The sequence below is a fragment of the Amblyomma maculatum genome, chromosome 1, assembly GCF_055883805.1.
Source record: "Amblyomma maculatum isolate TAMU_Amacu chromosome 1, ASM5588380v1, whole genome shotgun sequence".
Taxonomy (NCBI): Eukaryota; Metazoa; Arthropoda; class Arachnida; order Ixodida; family Ixodidae; genus Amblyomma; species Amblyomma maculatum.
In genome coordinates, this window is record NC_139344.1 from 311,018,754 (window position 1) to 311,031,174 (window position 12,421).

A 12,421-nucleotide genomic window follows, 5' to 3' on the forward strand; every position below is an offset into this window, starting at 1 on the left:
TTTCTGAATGAGACTTCCTAAACGAAACAGAATCAGATCTCCTTAAAGGCTCCAGAACCAAGGTGTAACTGTGGTTCGAGGGATAACAATCGGGCGAAAGAACGAGGAAATAAGAACGAAACATATTGTTCTCACTTTCAACCGGAGCACACTTCCTGAATTCGTCGACGTGGAATTCATCCGCTGCAATGTTAGCCCATACATACCAAGCCCCCGCAGGTGTTTCAAGTGCCAGCGGTACGGGCATGGCAGCCAGACATGCAGAGTACACCTTACCTGTGCAAAGTGCAGCGCACACGACCACACAACAGATAACTGCAGTGCAACTGACTACAAATGTGTGAACTGTGAGGGCACCCACCCTTGCATACTCACGGTCCTGTGCAGCCTTTCAGGCCGAAAAGGATGTAATCAATATAAAGGTAACCGAGAAGATAACATACTGAGAGGTGCGAAGAAAGCACAGAATGCTTTCCTCCGCTCCCTATGCTGACGCAGCCCGCAGAGGGGCAGGCCGCGTCTAGTAACAGTGGGCACGTAGTGCAATGCTGCTGACGTACTCCCACCATGGCTCCTCACTAAGCAGCTATCAGCTGCACCAATCTTTGCAATCCCGGAGGTCAGTTTCTCCCAGACGTCCGGGACACCAAAGACATCTGAGAGGGACTTGGTTCCTCTTGAAAAATCTCCTGCCTCCATGCCTTCACCAGAGGTGATGGAGGTGAGCATGGACTCCGCAGCGTCAGTGGCGCCTTGGGAGTCCGCCAATGAGAGGCGGGGCCTACTATACCGCTTCAAATAAAAAAAAAACATGCACCAGTTAAGCCACCGGATAAGGGTGGCGAGTCTTAATCCTACTCTATATTCTTTCCACACCTACCAAAATGGCTACCAAGAGCATTTATTGGAACTGTCGAGGGCTCCTAAAAATCTGGATGACATATATGAAATCCTCGCCAAACACCAACCAAACATAGTTTGTCTGCAAGAAACGCATTTGAAACCAACAGACTCAAGTTTTCTTAAGCAGTATCGTGTATTCAGAAAAGATAGGCAAGGCAGTACTCACCTCTCCGGTGGCGTTGCCATTATAACACAAAAGTCAATCGCTTGTCGAAACATCTCGCTTAACACAGACTTAGAGGCAGTGGTAATACAAACCTTAATATTCGGTAAAATAACAACAGTATGTTCGCTGTATATTCCGCCAGATCATCGACTATGCAACAAAAATTTTGAAAAGCTGATGTACCAACTTCCAGAACCATGGCTGCTGGTCGGAGACTTTAATGCCCACCACCCATTATGGGGATGTACAAGAACGGACTTCCGAGGTGCACTAATTGAAAAGTTCTTGTTGTCCTCAGAATCATGTTTGCTCAACTCAAAACAGCCAACATACTACAGCTCGGCTCATAATACGTTGTGGGGATTCATAATCCCCTGCCCCCATTATAAAGGGCCGTGCGTAGTTAACACGCGTGATTACGTGCGCTCTTGGGGAGGACCGCGAGGAGAGGGCACATTGGCCGCCCTCCCATCCTCCCAGGCTCCCGCGGCGACACCGCACAAGTTTTCTTCTCTCCTACCGGCATACCCGGGAAACCTCCTCTCCCCGAGAGCCGAGGTGAGAAGCGCGTCTGTCGCAGCTCCCTCGATGTCTTTACGGTTGGGCGTGCACGCGCACGGATCAGCAATTCCGTTGGGAGACCGCTGCCTTCACCCTCTGCTCCCGGTTCAGCGCGCACTTACTGCCGCGGGCCGTGAGCACGAAGCCGCACACAGGTGAGCAGACTACCTCTCACTCCTTGTGCGTGCTTCTCCCTTAGGTGGTTTGATTTCACCCCCGTACGCGGCGTTCGCTCGCTACACGGCAGTTGTTCTTGAGTGTATTTTCCTTGCCGTTACTCGAGCACAATAAACTGTTCGAGTATGTAACTCGGTGTCTGTCCCCTCTGGCTCGAACTTGCCGCAGTAGCGACTTCTCGCACCGCGGGTTGGGGGTCACAGCTCTGTCTGTTGGGGCTGCACGTCGGGGCTAGAAGGCGACTATAGCGTCTAGCCCCCCGTGGCGCATTCTTGCGAGAATAACCCCCATATTCTTGGCGCCCCACGTTGGGCGCCATAATATGGGGGTTCATTCTCTCAAGAATGCACCACGCGAGGGGGGGGGGCTAGACGCTACAGTCGCCTTCTAGCCCCGACGTGCCAGCCCTAGCAGACAGAGCTGTGACCCCCAACCCGCGGTGCGAGAAATCGCCACTGTGGTGGGTTTGGGCCAGAGGGGACAAACACCGAGTTAGTACTCGAACAGAGTTTATTGTGCTCGAGTACACGGCAAGGGAATAGCAATCAAGAACAACCACCGTGTAGCGAGCGAACGCCGCATACGGGGGTGAAATAAAAACCATCTAATAGGGAAGCGCTTCAAAGAGGTGAGAGGAAGAGTCTTCTCACCTGACACGGCTTCGCGCTCACATCCCGTTGCGGTAAGTGCCTACGGTGTGTGGGCGATTCTCGGTGACGGCGGTGGTCTCCTCGGCGGAAATCATGAACTGCGCGCGTGCGCGCCCAATCGGCGAAGAACCCCGAGCGAGTTGCTACAGTCGCGCTCCTCGACATGGAACGGGAGAGGAGGTCTCCCGGTTACGCCGGCAGGAAAGAGGGAAGCATGCGGCAGTGTCACCACAGGCCTAGGAGGCGGCGGGGGGTGGCCAGCATGCCCTCTCCTCCGCCAACCTCTCTGCCAGCGCACGTAATCACGCGTGTTAATTACGCGCGGGCGTTATAATGGAGGAAGGGGATTGTGAATCCCCACAATGTACACAGCCATTGATTTAGCCATTGGCTCTCCAATGCTCTTGGCAGCTACAGAGTGGGTTGTTATTGACAATCTATATGGAAGCGACCATTTTCCTATCTCTGTGAAGTACACAGGCAATAAAAATTTAAATGTGTCTAGTCCCAGGAAATTCAAAGAATATGCGGCCAACTGGGAGATGTTCAGGGAACACTCAGCTCTGCCCTGTTCATCAGTTACTGCCTTAGGCGTTGACGAATCTCAACTCTTGATCACGCTGTACATTATAGATGCTGCAGAAAAACACATTCCACAAACATCAAGTAAGCCACGAAACAAACGAAGGCCGTGGTGGAATGCAGGATGTAAGACTGCCCGTGAAACATAAAACAGAGCATGGTCGAAGTTACGCCGATACCCCACGGCTGAAAACCTAATAGGATTTAAGCGCGCAAAGGCAAATGGCAGGCGTGTTCGACGCATCTCCAAGCGAGAAAGCTGGTCATCATTTCTTTCTTCTGTGAACTCTTATTCTGATGCACACAAAGTATACAACAGGATAAGAGCACTCAAAGGATATAGCACTCTCCCAACACCCCTTGTCAGCACTAGTGATGACTCTCTAGAACATCAAGCAGACACACTAGGGCAACACTTTGAATACATATTCAGCTCAGGGCACTATACAGATTCCTTTTTGCGGCACAAGGTAACTGAGGAGAGGAAGCCTATATGTGATAAAAGATCGTGCACAGGAGGGTACAATAGCCCTTTCACCATGCAGGAGCTGAAGGTTGCACTAGGCACATGTGGGAACACAGCACCAGGTCCTGACAGGATCACATATGGAATGCTCAGGCACCTGCATGTGGACACGCTTGAAACCCTACTTTGCCTGTATAATAAAATATGGGCCACAGGATGCTTTCGTAAAGCATGGAAGGAAGCAATCATTATCCCGATATTAAAACCCGGAAAAGAACCCACTCTTGCTGCCAGTTATCGGCCTATTGCTCTAACCAGCTGTTTATGCAAGCTTTTTGAAAAAAATAGTAAATCGTCACCTTCTACATTTCCTTGTAATGGTCTTCTTCATCAAAACCAAGCTGGTTTTAGAGCTGGGTGGTCAACAGCTGATCAGCTCATTGCATTTGAGTCGTATGCAAGGGATGCTTTTGTACACAAACAACATTGTTTATCTGTCTTTTTTGATCTTGAAAAAGCATATGATACCACTTGGCGCTATGGTATCATCCGCGACCTCTTCTCTCCTTGTATCACAGGGAACATGTTGAATACAATACGAAGTTACTTGTCTGAACGGACCTTCAAAGTTCGTGTTGGTAATGCATACTCAAAGCAGTACATACAGGAAAATGGTGTCCCTCAAGGTGGTGTTCTCAGTTGCACACTTTTCATAGTCAAAATGAACTCTCTAAAAAGCGTGCTGCCAAAAACCATTTCTTGCTCTGTATAGGGTGATGACATCCAGATAGCTTCAAATCTTGCAACTTTGCCATCTGTGAAAGACAGATTCAGCTAGGTGTTAACAAATTGTCCAGGTGAGCTGATGACAATGGGTTTAAATTTAACTCTGAAAACAGTGTTTGTGTACTTTTCTCTAAGCAGCTTGGCATCAGACCTGACTTCAACATTACACTGAATGGTCAGAGCCTTGCCTTTAAAAAGGAACATAAATTTCTTGGCGTAGTTGTTGACGAAAAACTTTCCTTCATTGCCCACATAAAACAGTTGCAACTGAAGTGTCGGAAAGCGATGAATCTGCTAAAAATTCTCTCTCACCTTTCATGGGGGAGCACAGACCGCAATTGCCTTCTGAGCCTTCTGAATAGTGTAGTTCTACACGCATTGACTATGGCTCGATGGTCTATGGGTCCGCATCATCCTCTGCTCTAAAATTGCTTGATCCCGTGCACAACCTCTGCCTTCGCCTCGCCACAGGCGCTTTTCGAACTAGCCCAATTGCTACTCTTTATGTCGAGGCGAACCGATGGTCACTGCAACGGAGAAGAGAATTCACTTGTGTAACTTATGCTATGAAGGTACTATGCCAACTGGATCATCCATGTCGCCGGCTCCTGCTTGACAAAACTAGCACAGCACTTTTCTCAAGAAAACCATCTCTGACACCACCATATCCAATCAGAGTTTCCACGCATATTGAACATCTGGGCATTCCGGTTACCAGTCTTCATACAATTTCCATAAAAAACTTAATTCCTCCTTGGGAAATGCACGCTGGTAATTGTGACCTGTCATTCCTTGAAGTGGGGAAACATGCATCTCCTATTGCCATACAGCAGCACTTCATGTCACTTCAGGTGAAGTACACTTGTGATGAATATTACACTGATGCTTCAAAGTCTGCTCAAGTGTCCTGTGCAGCACATGGACCGCAATTTTCACTTTCAAAAACACTGAACAGACATACAAGTATATTTACCGCTGAATGCCATGGAATCCTGCTAGTTGTGAGACACATTATTGAAAACAAAGTACATACAGCGGTAATCTAAACAGACTCCCTCAGCGTTTTAACCTCTATATCTTCTTTGAAATGGCATAAGAACCCAGTCCTAAATTCTCTCTTTTACAACCTAGTGTCTGCCCATAAATTAGAAGTTAAAATTACGCTATGTTGGGTACCAGACCACCGTTGTATATCAGGCAACGAGGTTGCTGATAGGCTTGCTGCCTCAGCTGCCCTTCGAAATGACACAGACATTGACAAGATAACTTATTATGACCTCAAGCCACACATAAAAACGTGATTTGGCAACAATGGCAAGAGGAATGGGACGCTGCAGCAGAAAATAAACTACACACAATAAAGCCAAGGATAGGCAGGTACACCACAGAAAAACGAGATAGATTTAAAGAAGTAGCTCCGAGCAGGCTGAGAATTGGTCACACATACATAACACATACATATCTTTTAACAAACTCTCCTGCACCACACTGTTTGAGATGTGATCGGCTTACTGTAATTCATGTTTTAATTATATGTGCACAGCTCGAACCAGAAAGGAGAAGTCATTTTCCCTCCTTGTACACTTATCAAATACCTGCACACCTATCCATTTTTATTGGTGAGCACCCAATGTTTCCTTTAAAACATGTGCTTAAATTCTTATCACAAGTAGGCTATTTACATGGAATTTCTTATCGACGTGGGTCTCAGCCCGTTCCTCCTTAAGAGGACGGATAAAATCTTTTAAAGCATCTATATATATTTTTTAATTTTTTCCCAGCTCATTATACATCGCGAATTTTAGGCCTATACACCACTGTTTTTAGTGATATTGCAAAGCGAATGCATTTTTGGGCCCTATACACCACTGTTTTTTATCCCTTCATGAAACATCACAACTAGCACATTACATCAGCTTGAGTACACCGTTAACCTTGTGTTTGGCGCTCTTTGGCCTGAGACGCCCTTGTGCCATTAAAATCCATCATCATCATCATAATTTCGGAATAGCAAATACGGAAAAAGAAATTTTCATCCGCGTATAATGCGAGCAAATAAAGATCAGCAGAAGTACACTCGCGTAATGGGCCCACTTTTTATTTTTTCCCCAATAGTCGTCAAAGAAAGCACGCGATCATAACGCGGACTTTTAGCATCATTCGCTTCAAAAAGCGTTTGCTGCTGCACACGTTCCAATGATTTTGTGACAGTGGACGCGGCCACCCCAATCGCTGCGTGGCAAAGCGAACGCACTGAGCAACCGGACGAGCCGAGCAAGCCACCGCTGGTGCTTCCACGAAGGCCACTGGCACACTGGCACTCTGCGAAGTCCCCATCCCTCACCACTAGAGCTAACGCCAAGAGACATACTGTGATATGGCTGCGGGAAATCTGGCGCGCTGCCAAGAAATACACTGGACGGCGACGGCGCAGAAAGGAAGAATGTGCTAACGGCTGGCGGGGTTTTTTTTTTCTTCAAGTTCTCAGCGGCAAAAGTGAGAGGCGGTTTCTTTATGCGAAGAATGGGCTCATTGCGCGAATAAATACGGTATTTATTTGCGCTACATTTCATGGATGTCACGCGAATCGTACGCGCTTCCGCACCTTCGCGCCCAATGCTATCCCGCACCAGAACGGATCTTCATGTGCCGCTGCTGTATCGCTCCCCTTCTTGCGCCGACACACGTAATCAAGGAATATCACTCATCAAGAAGAGCACCTCACAATTCGCCCCTCTAATCGGTCATCCGGCTGTTCTAAAACCAGTAGGTTACTTCCAGCAACGGCTTCCAGCGCAGACGCGGGGCGGCAGCGCACGAGCAGCCGGTCGCCATGCGCCGCGCTCGCGCCTGTCGCGTCTGGCACCGTGCGCAGGCGCATGGCATGTGTGCCCCGGAAGTGTTTTCAGATTCGGAGTTTTCACGATCGCGTCGTCCGGTACGTGTATCGTCTGCTGAGAGTCCTTTGCTAAAGACAGCTTTCTGTATAAAATCTTTTTCACAATATCCTGCATTTCTCAAAAGCGTGACCAATGCGCTCCTTGGGAGTACTGGTCAAGCATCCGCGTTTTGGCTATAGGGCACGGCAGCATGCCTGGAGAGGCCCGTGAGACGCCTGTGCGAGGTATGAGAGATAGTGCGAGGTGTGCTTGGCCTGCTTCTGGCCACGTACGAGTCTCGGGCACCATAGTCGCGATGATCGCGGTCTCAGTGTGGTGAAACCGAAACTATCGAAACAGCCTGCCGACGCCATTGCTAGATAGCACCTCCACTCGCTGGAAGCCTGATGCTGATAGCACTGATTAATAACGAGGCCTGAACAGTGAATTTAGTCAGAAATTTTTTCGGATCCGCATATAATACGTGGCAGAGATCTGACATGATTAAATCGGGGGAAAAAAACTTCATGCGGGTGTTTACGGTAGTTTTCACTCTAGGCAAATTGTAAACTAAGCATTTTAATCTTTTTTTTTTCTCCTTTTGCAGTTTCTTTATTTATTAGGTAAGGTTTATAAGTCTTTCCTTATAAAAGGCAGCTATTGATGAAATAAGGTGTGAGAGAAACTTTGTGCTTTACCATTTATGGCGACAGGCATTGGAGAGTATAAGTGGAAATGTTTCTGTTGACTGAGCTGCAGGTTCGTGCCTCTGGTCAACTTGGTACACTGTTGCTGTATTAAGGGGCCAAAAAAATACTTGACAGCCATTTTGTCAGAAGGGTAGACAGTGCTGATAATGCATGACTGTGATGGTGAAAGAACCATGATAGGGCATACTGCTCAGCACAGGGCAAAGATTTTTTCATTGACACTGGTAGCATCATGTTTCCAAACATGAGGGATGTCTCAAATGTGTCACCTTAGGCGCCTTCTGAGATCTGTGTTAGTGCTAGGATTTTTAAATTTGACATGTAAATTGCCAGCTGTGTGTTGTAGTAAGCACTTTGAATATGAATTTTCTGAGACAAGCTTTTGTGTTATTTATTGTTTTGTTTCTGCTTTCTTTCTGCTTCACATTTTTTTAGACAGTGCAGGAAACTCAGCCTGACATTGTTCTGATAGAGCTGTGCAAGAGCCGGTTAAACATTCTCTCCTTTGACGAAGAAGTTATTCTCAGGGAGTCGCAAAGCATGAACATGGAGAAAATGATGACAACCATCAAGCAGGTGGGTGTGCGTGCTTTTTCCACTAGTTGAAATGAGAGTTTGTCTTTGGCGCCTGGAAAATACACACTTGACTTGGGAAAGAAGTAGTACATGCTCTCTTCTTCCAGAACGGCCTGGTGCAGGGCATCATGTACATCCTCCTGCTGAGTATGTCTGCGCACCTCACACGGCAGCTGGGCATGGCCCCTGGCGGAGAGTTCCGCCGTGCAGTCCAAGAGGTAAGCAGCTGCAGTAAGGCACTACTAGGTTGTCATTGATTGATGAGAAAACAGGAAAGCCTGCGATGGCCGGTCGCAAACCTTGTTATAACAAACAGGTAAAAAATAGGAAAGTAGTTCATTATATCCATAATTTGTAATATAAAATGTCATGGAAAATACATGAAAGAGACGGTGACTCTGAGGACACTTGGATCATGTTCATTTTTTTATGGGCAAAAAACTGCATTGTTGCAGTCTTTATCTGTGTGTTGACCATGTTGAGTATCACACCTTTTTCTACAGTTTCCAAGCACTCAGCCAGAGAAATAGCACTGCAGTGGTGATGCAGCAAATCCAAGGCAGCAAGCGCCTCTTGTGATGTCGGAATGTCCTCGTCCTCTGCATGGTGTTCAGTTCAAACTGCCACAGTGGTTTCAGCATCCATCATTTCAGCTGTGGTCACTGCAGTATTGTCGCCGCCCACAAAGTCATTGATAATCACTGTTTCGGGCATGCTACCTGCAAGACACAACCAAGTTGATAGAGTTGAGCTTCTGCTTCGTCGAGATACAGTCCAGCCCACTTATAACGAACTTGATCGTCCTGCGGCATTTGTTCGTTGTGTCCAAAGTTCATAGTAAGTGGACCACCTATAATACGGGCAAAAAGAGCAAGCGAGACGAAAGTTAACTTTATTTTTGAAAAAAGTTTGTGGTGCATGTCTGCTTCTTCAAAGCTGATCGCATCACTGCCGTTTCTCATTTTTCCAGCACGGTAATATGTTCATCGCCAAGGCCTCTGCTGCACACGAGTTCCTTAAGCGACGCGATGTAACCGATCGCGGTTGAAGCGTTCACAGCAACCGGCGGTAGAGCAGCATCCTCGTCACCGTCATCGTCGATCTCTGGGCAGTCGGGAAGGGCTCGCACTTCACGCACAATAGCTTCGTCAGTGCATGGCTCCGCAAAGTCGGCGTCGTCATCAGCAGAAACGAAATCGTCCCAGGCAACGTCGGGTCCGGCCAGCTGCGCGTTGAGGCAGCCTTCAACTCCCCGATCTGGGAAAGGCACAGATGCGGCAACGATGTCAACGCAGTGCCATCGCACAGAAAGAATCGACGGCGTAATGCCCTCAGCGCGGGGTGGCAACGGAGCAACAAATGGAGAACCGGTTTGAGCCGATAGAGCAGGCGCCTGATGTTCCGGATTGGCCGACGCAGATCACATGGATGCATCACAGCGACGCGGGCGGCGCCACTTTCTCTTTCGTCACCGTGCGCGTGCGCTTTTTTCGTTTTCATTTTTCAATGCACGCTTTTTTTTTTTTTTTTTTACTTTATTTTACCCGCAAAGGAGCGCCGGGGGACGCTTTGTGTGCTCTGTGTTCGCGTTGTGTCAGGGAAACACAAAGTGTGCGAAATGCGCCTGCCGCGGGTTCGCAGTCGAGCGAAACCGCACCAAACACCACCGGCTCAGTCAACTACGGGGGCTCGACAGCTTCGCGTTCGCTCTAACCGAGTATTGAGGCCACAATAGTTCGTTCTATGTGAGACACTGTGCCATTGCCCCAGTATATATTTTGACGGTAGCACCGCCCTCGTTCGTACTAAGCGAGCGTTCGTTATATTGCGTCTGTTATAAGTGGGCTGGACTGTAGTCACCGTCATCACTTGATGCCTCTGCAGGTAACATAAGACCTGCATGCCAAGAGCATTCATTTCACCTTTCGCTTTGTCCCGGGTTAATTATCCTGACCATCTTCTTCACGTTGGTCTAGCTTCGTCTTTATTGTTAGAGCTGTCCTCTTCTTCATGCTCACCTCCATGACAACACACACGACTGACTCCCACGCGCACACTGCAGACAACCACAGACTGCCGCCACTGCTGTGGCTAGCACTGCAGCTGTGACGAGAAAAGGTGAAAAGCAGCACGCAGTCATACTGCAGCTGAGGAGCATATGATTTCTTAATTTCTGCATGCCAGGCCTCATGTGGCGCTTTCAACGTCTGCGAGGTAGTTGTGGGCACTTGCTGCACCAAACAGAGCTGGCGCAGTGTAACAAAGCCTGAAATGAGAGAGAGAGAGAGAACCTGCTTTGTGCGGAACTGTGTTTCCTATAGGAGGTTGAAAATACATGCATCTGTCTGACAAAAATATTCTGGAAGAATTCGATATAGCCAAAAAGTTAGAGCTCACTGCAGAAACTGCATTAGGAGAATGCGAAAGCACTAGCACTGCTGTGATGTTGTTGACTTCTAATCGACGACTTTCGGCGTCTACTTACCACTCCTCGACCTTCGATGCTACCACCGAATGATGTGTAACTTTTTTTTTTGAATGAGACGTCAGTGTCTCGCGGCATTCAGGATACAGTTTGATGCAACCTTCTGATTGGCTGGCTGTGGGACATCACCAAATCACTGATGTCGTATACTTATGACTATGACAATGACTGAGGGACATCATCAAACCACTGACATCTCTTCACTTCATATGACTAATGATGTCATCAGGTGTAGACATGACCAGTTACCTACTTCCAGTGACTCATTTTGTTGACATGATTTCACGAACTTAGCCATCTAATGCTTTATCATTAATAATTCGTTATGCACACGTTTGTTACTGAAGTTTGACTGTATTTGGGTTTTGTTGAATCAAGTTGTGATTGCATTTAATGGATGCCTTGTGCACCATCATTGTCCCATGAAAGAGGAACGGTGCTACTGAGGTGTGAACATGAGTAAGCAGAAATATTATCCACTGAAGGAGAACAACAAGCAGAGTCAATTAACACTTGCACTCTGTCATCCCCTGAGGTGCGTTGAGATAATTGCACTGCACCCCTCAACTGAAATGTGCTCTTTTTTTTGCCATCACTTTTGTTCGCATCTAATTTGATTCTGACAGGGAAGCCTAGCAAATTAGAATAGCTGAATGGCAGCAGCTGATTTATTCAGACTGAGGCTTTGGCCCTGACAGCATGGAAGGCACTATTAAGAACACTGCAGAAGCCTCAATGATTTGATCAAGTTCCTGGTCTCTTTTCGGGTTTTCAATTATGGGGTCATCCTCAGTGCATAGAGCAGAGCTGTGCATGGAAGGCAGTCGGTATGGTTAGCCAGTAGAATCTTGATATAGCAAACTGGGCTTTAGTAAAGTGAAACTGAAGCTTGTTCATCTTCCATGGTCAACTGTACCTTTTTTCACCTTTAGAGCAAAGGCATTTTTGATAAAATTCATTTATAGTAAAGTGCGTCTGGTGCGTTGACGTGCTTCCCATGAAACGGCATCGTTGCAGATGCGCAACCGAGGATGGTGAGAAATATTTTAAAGGGAAAAGCTTTTCTTGGCTCATGTGCGCTGTGTACTGTGATCAGAAAACATCCATCACACTGCCACTTTAAAAAAACAAAAGCTTGGCCGTCTCCATCAGGCGAATCACCATGCCTCCGATGCTCAACCAAGCGCTCAAGCCACCCGGCTCATGAGAAACCAATCATAATTCTCTTTGTCTAGTCTGCCGTCTTCATGGCAACGTAGGGAGCGCCACTGTGCATGTCGCGCCACCACGGAGAGCTTCGGCCATGCTTCGTTAAAACCCTACGCATGTGCAGGCTGTCGCACTAGCTGCGCACAATCACAAGACATCGGGTGATGGGTGCGCGGTATTTGATCAATGTCATTTGACGCGCGTAACTATAAAGTGGGACATTGTCTGCGTCGTATCTATAGTCATGGATTCTAATTTTGGTGCCGGGCTT

The 12,421-nt window shown here is 47.5% G+C and overlaps 1 protein-coding gene across 6 annotated transcripts in view; it reads left to right on the forward strand.

Moving 5' to 3' along the window:
- LOC146207078 (traB domain-containing protein) overlaps nucleotides 1-12,421 on the forward strand; it is a 68,143-nt gene that overhangs the window by 15,948 nt on the left and 39,774 nt on the right. For all 6 annotated transcript variants that reach the window (XM_084596448.1, XM_084596345.1, XM_084596389.1 and 3 more), the window contains exons 4-5: nucleotides 8,316-8,456; nucleotides 8,564-8,674. In XM_084596448.1, the coding sequence (XP_084452574.1) occupies nucleotides 8,316-8,456; nucleotides 8,564-8,674 (252 nt within the window). The remainder of the gene's footprint in view (nucleotides 1-8,315; nucleotides 8,457-8,563; nucleotides 8,675-12,421) is intronic.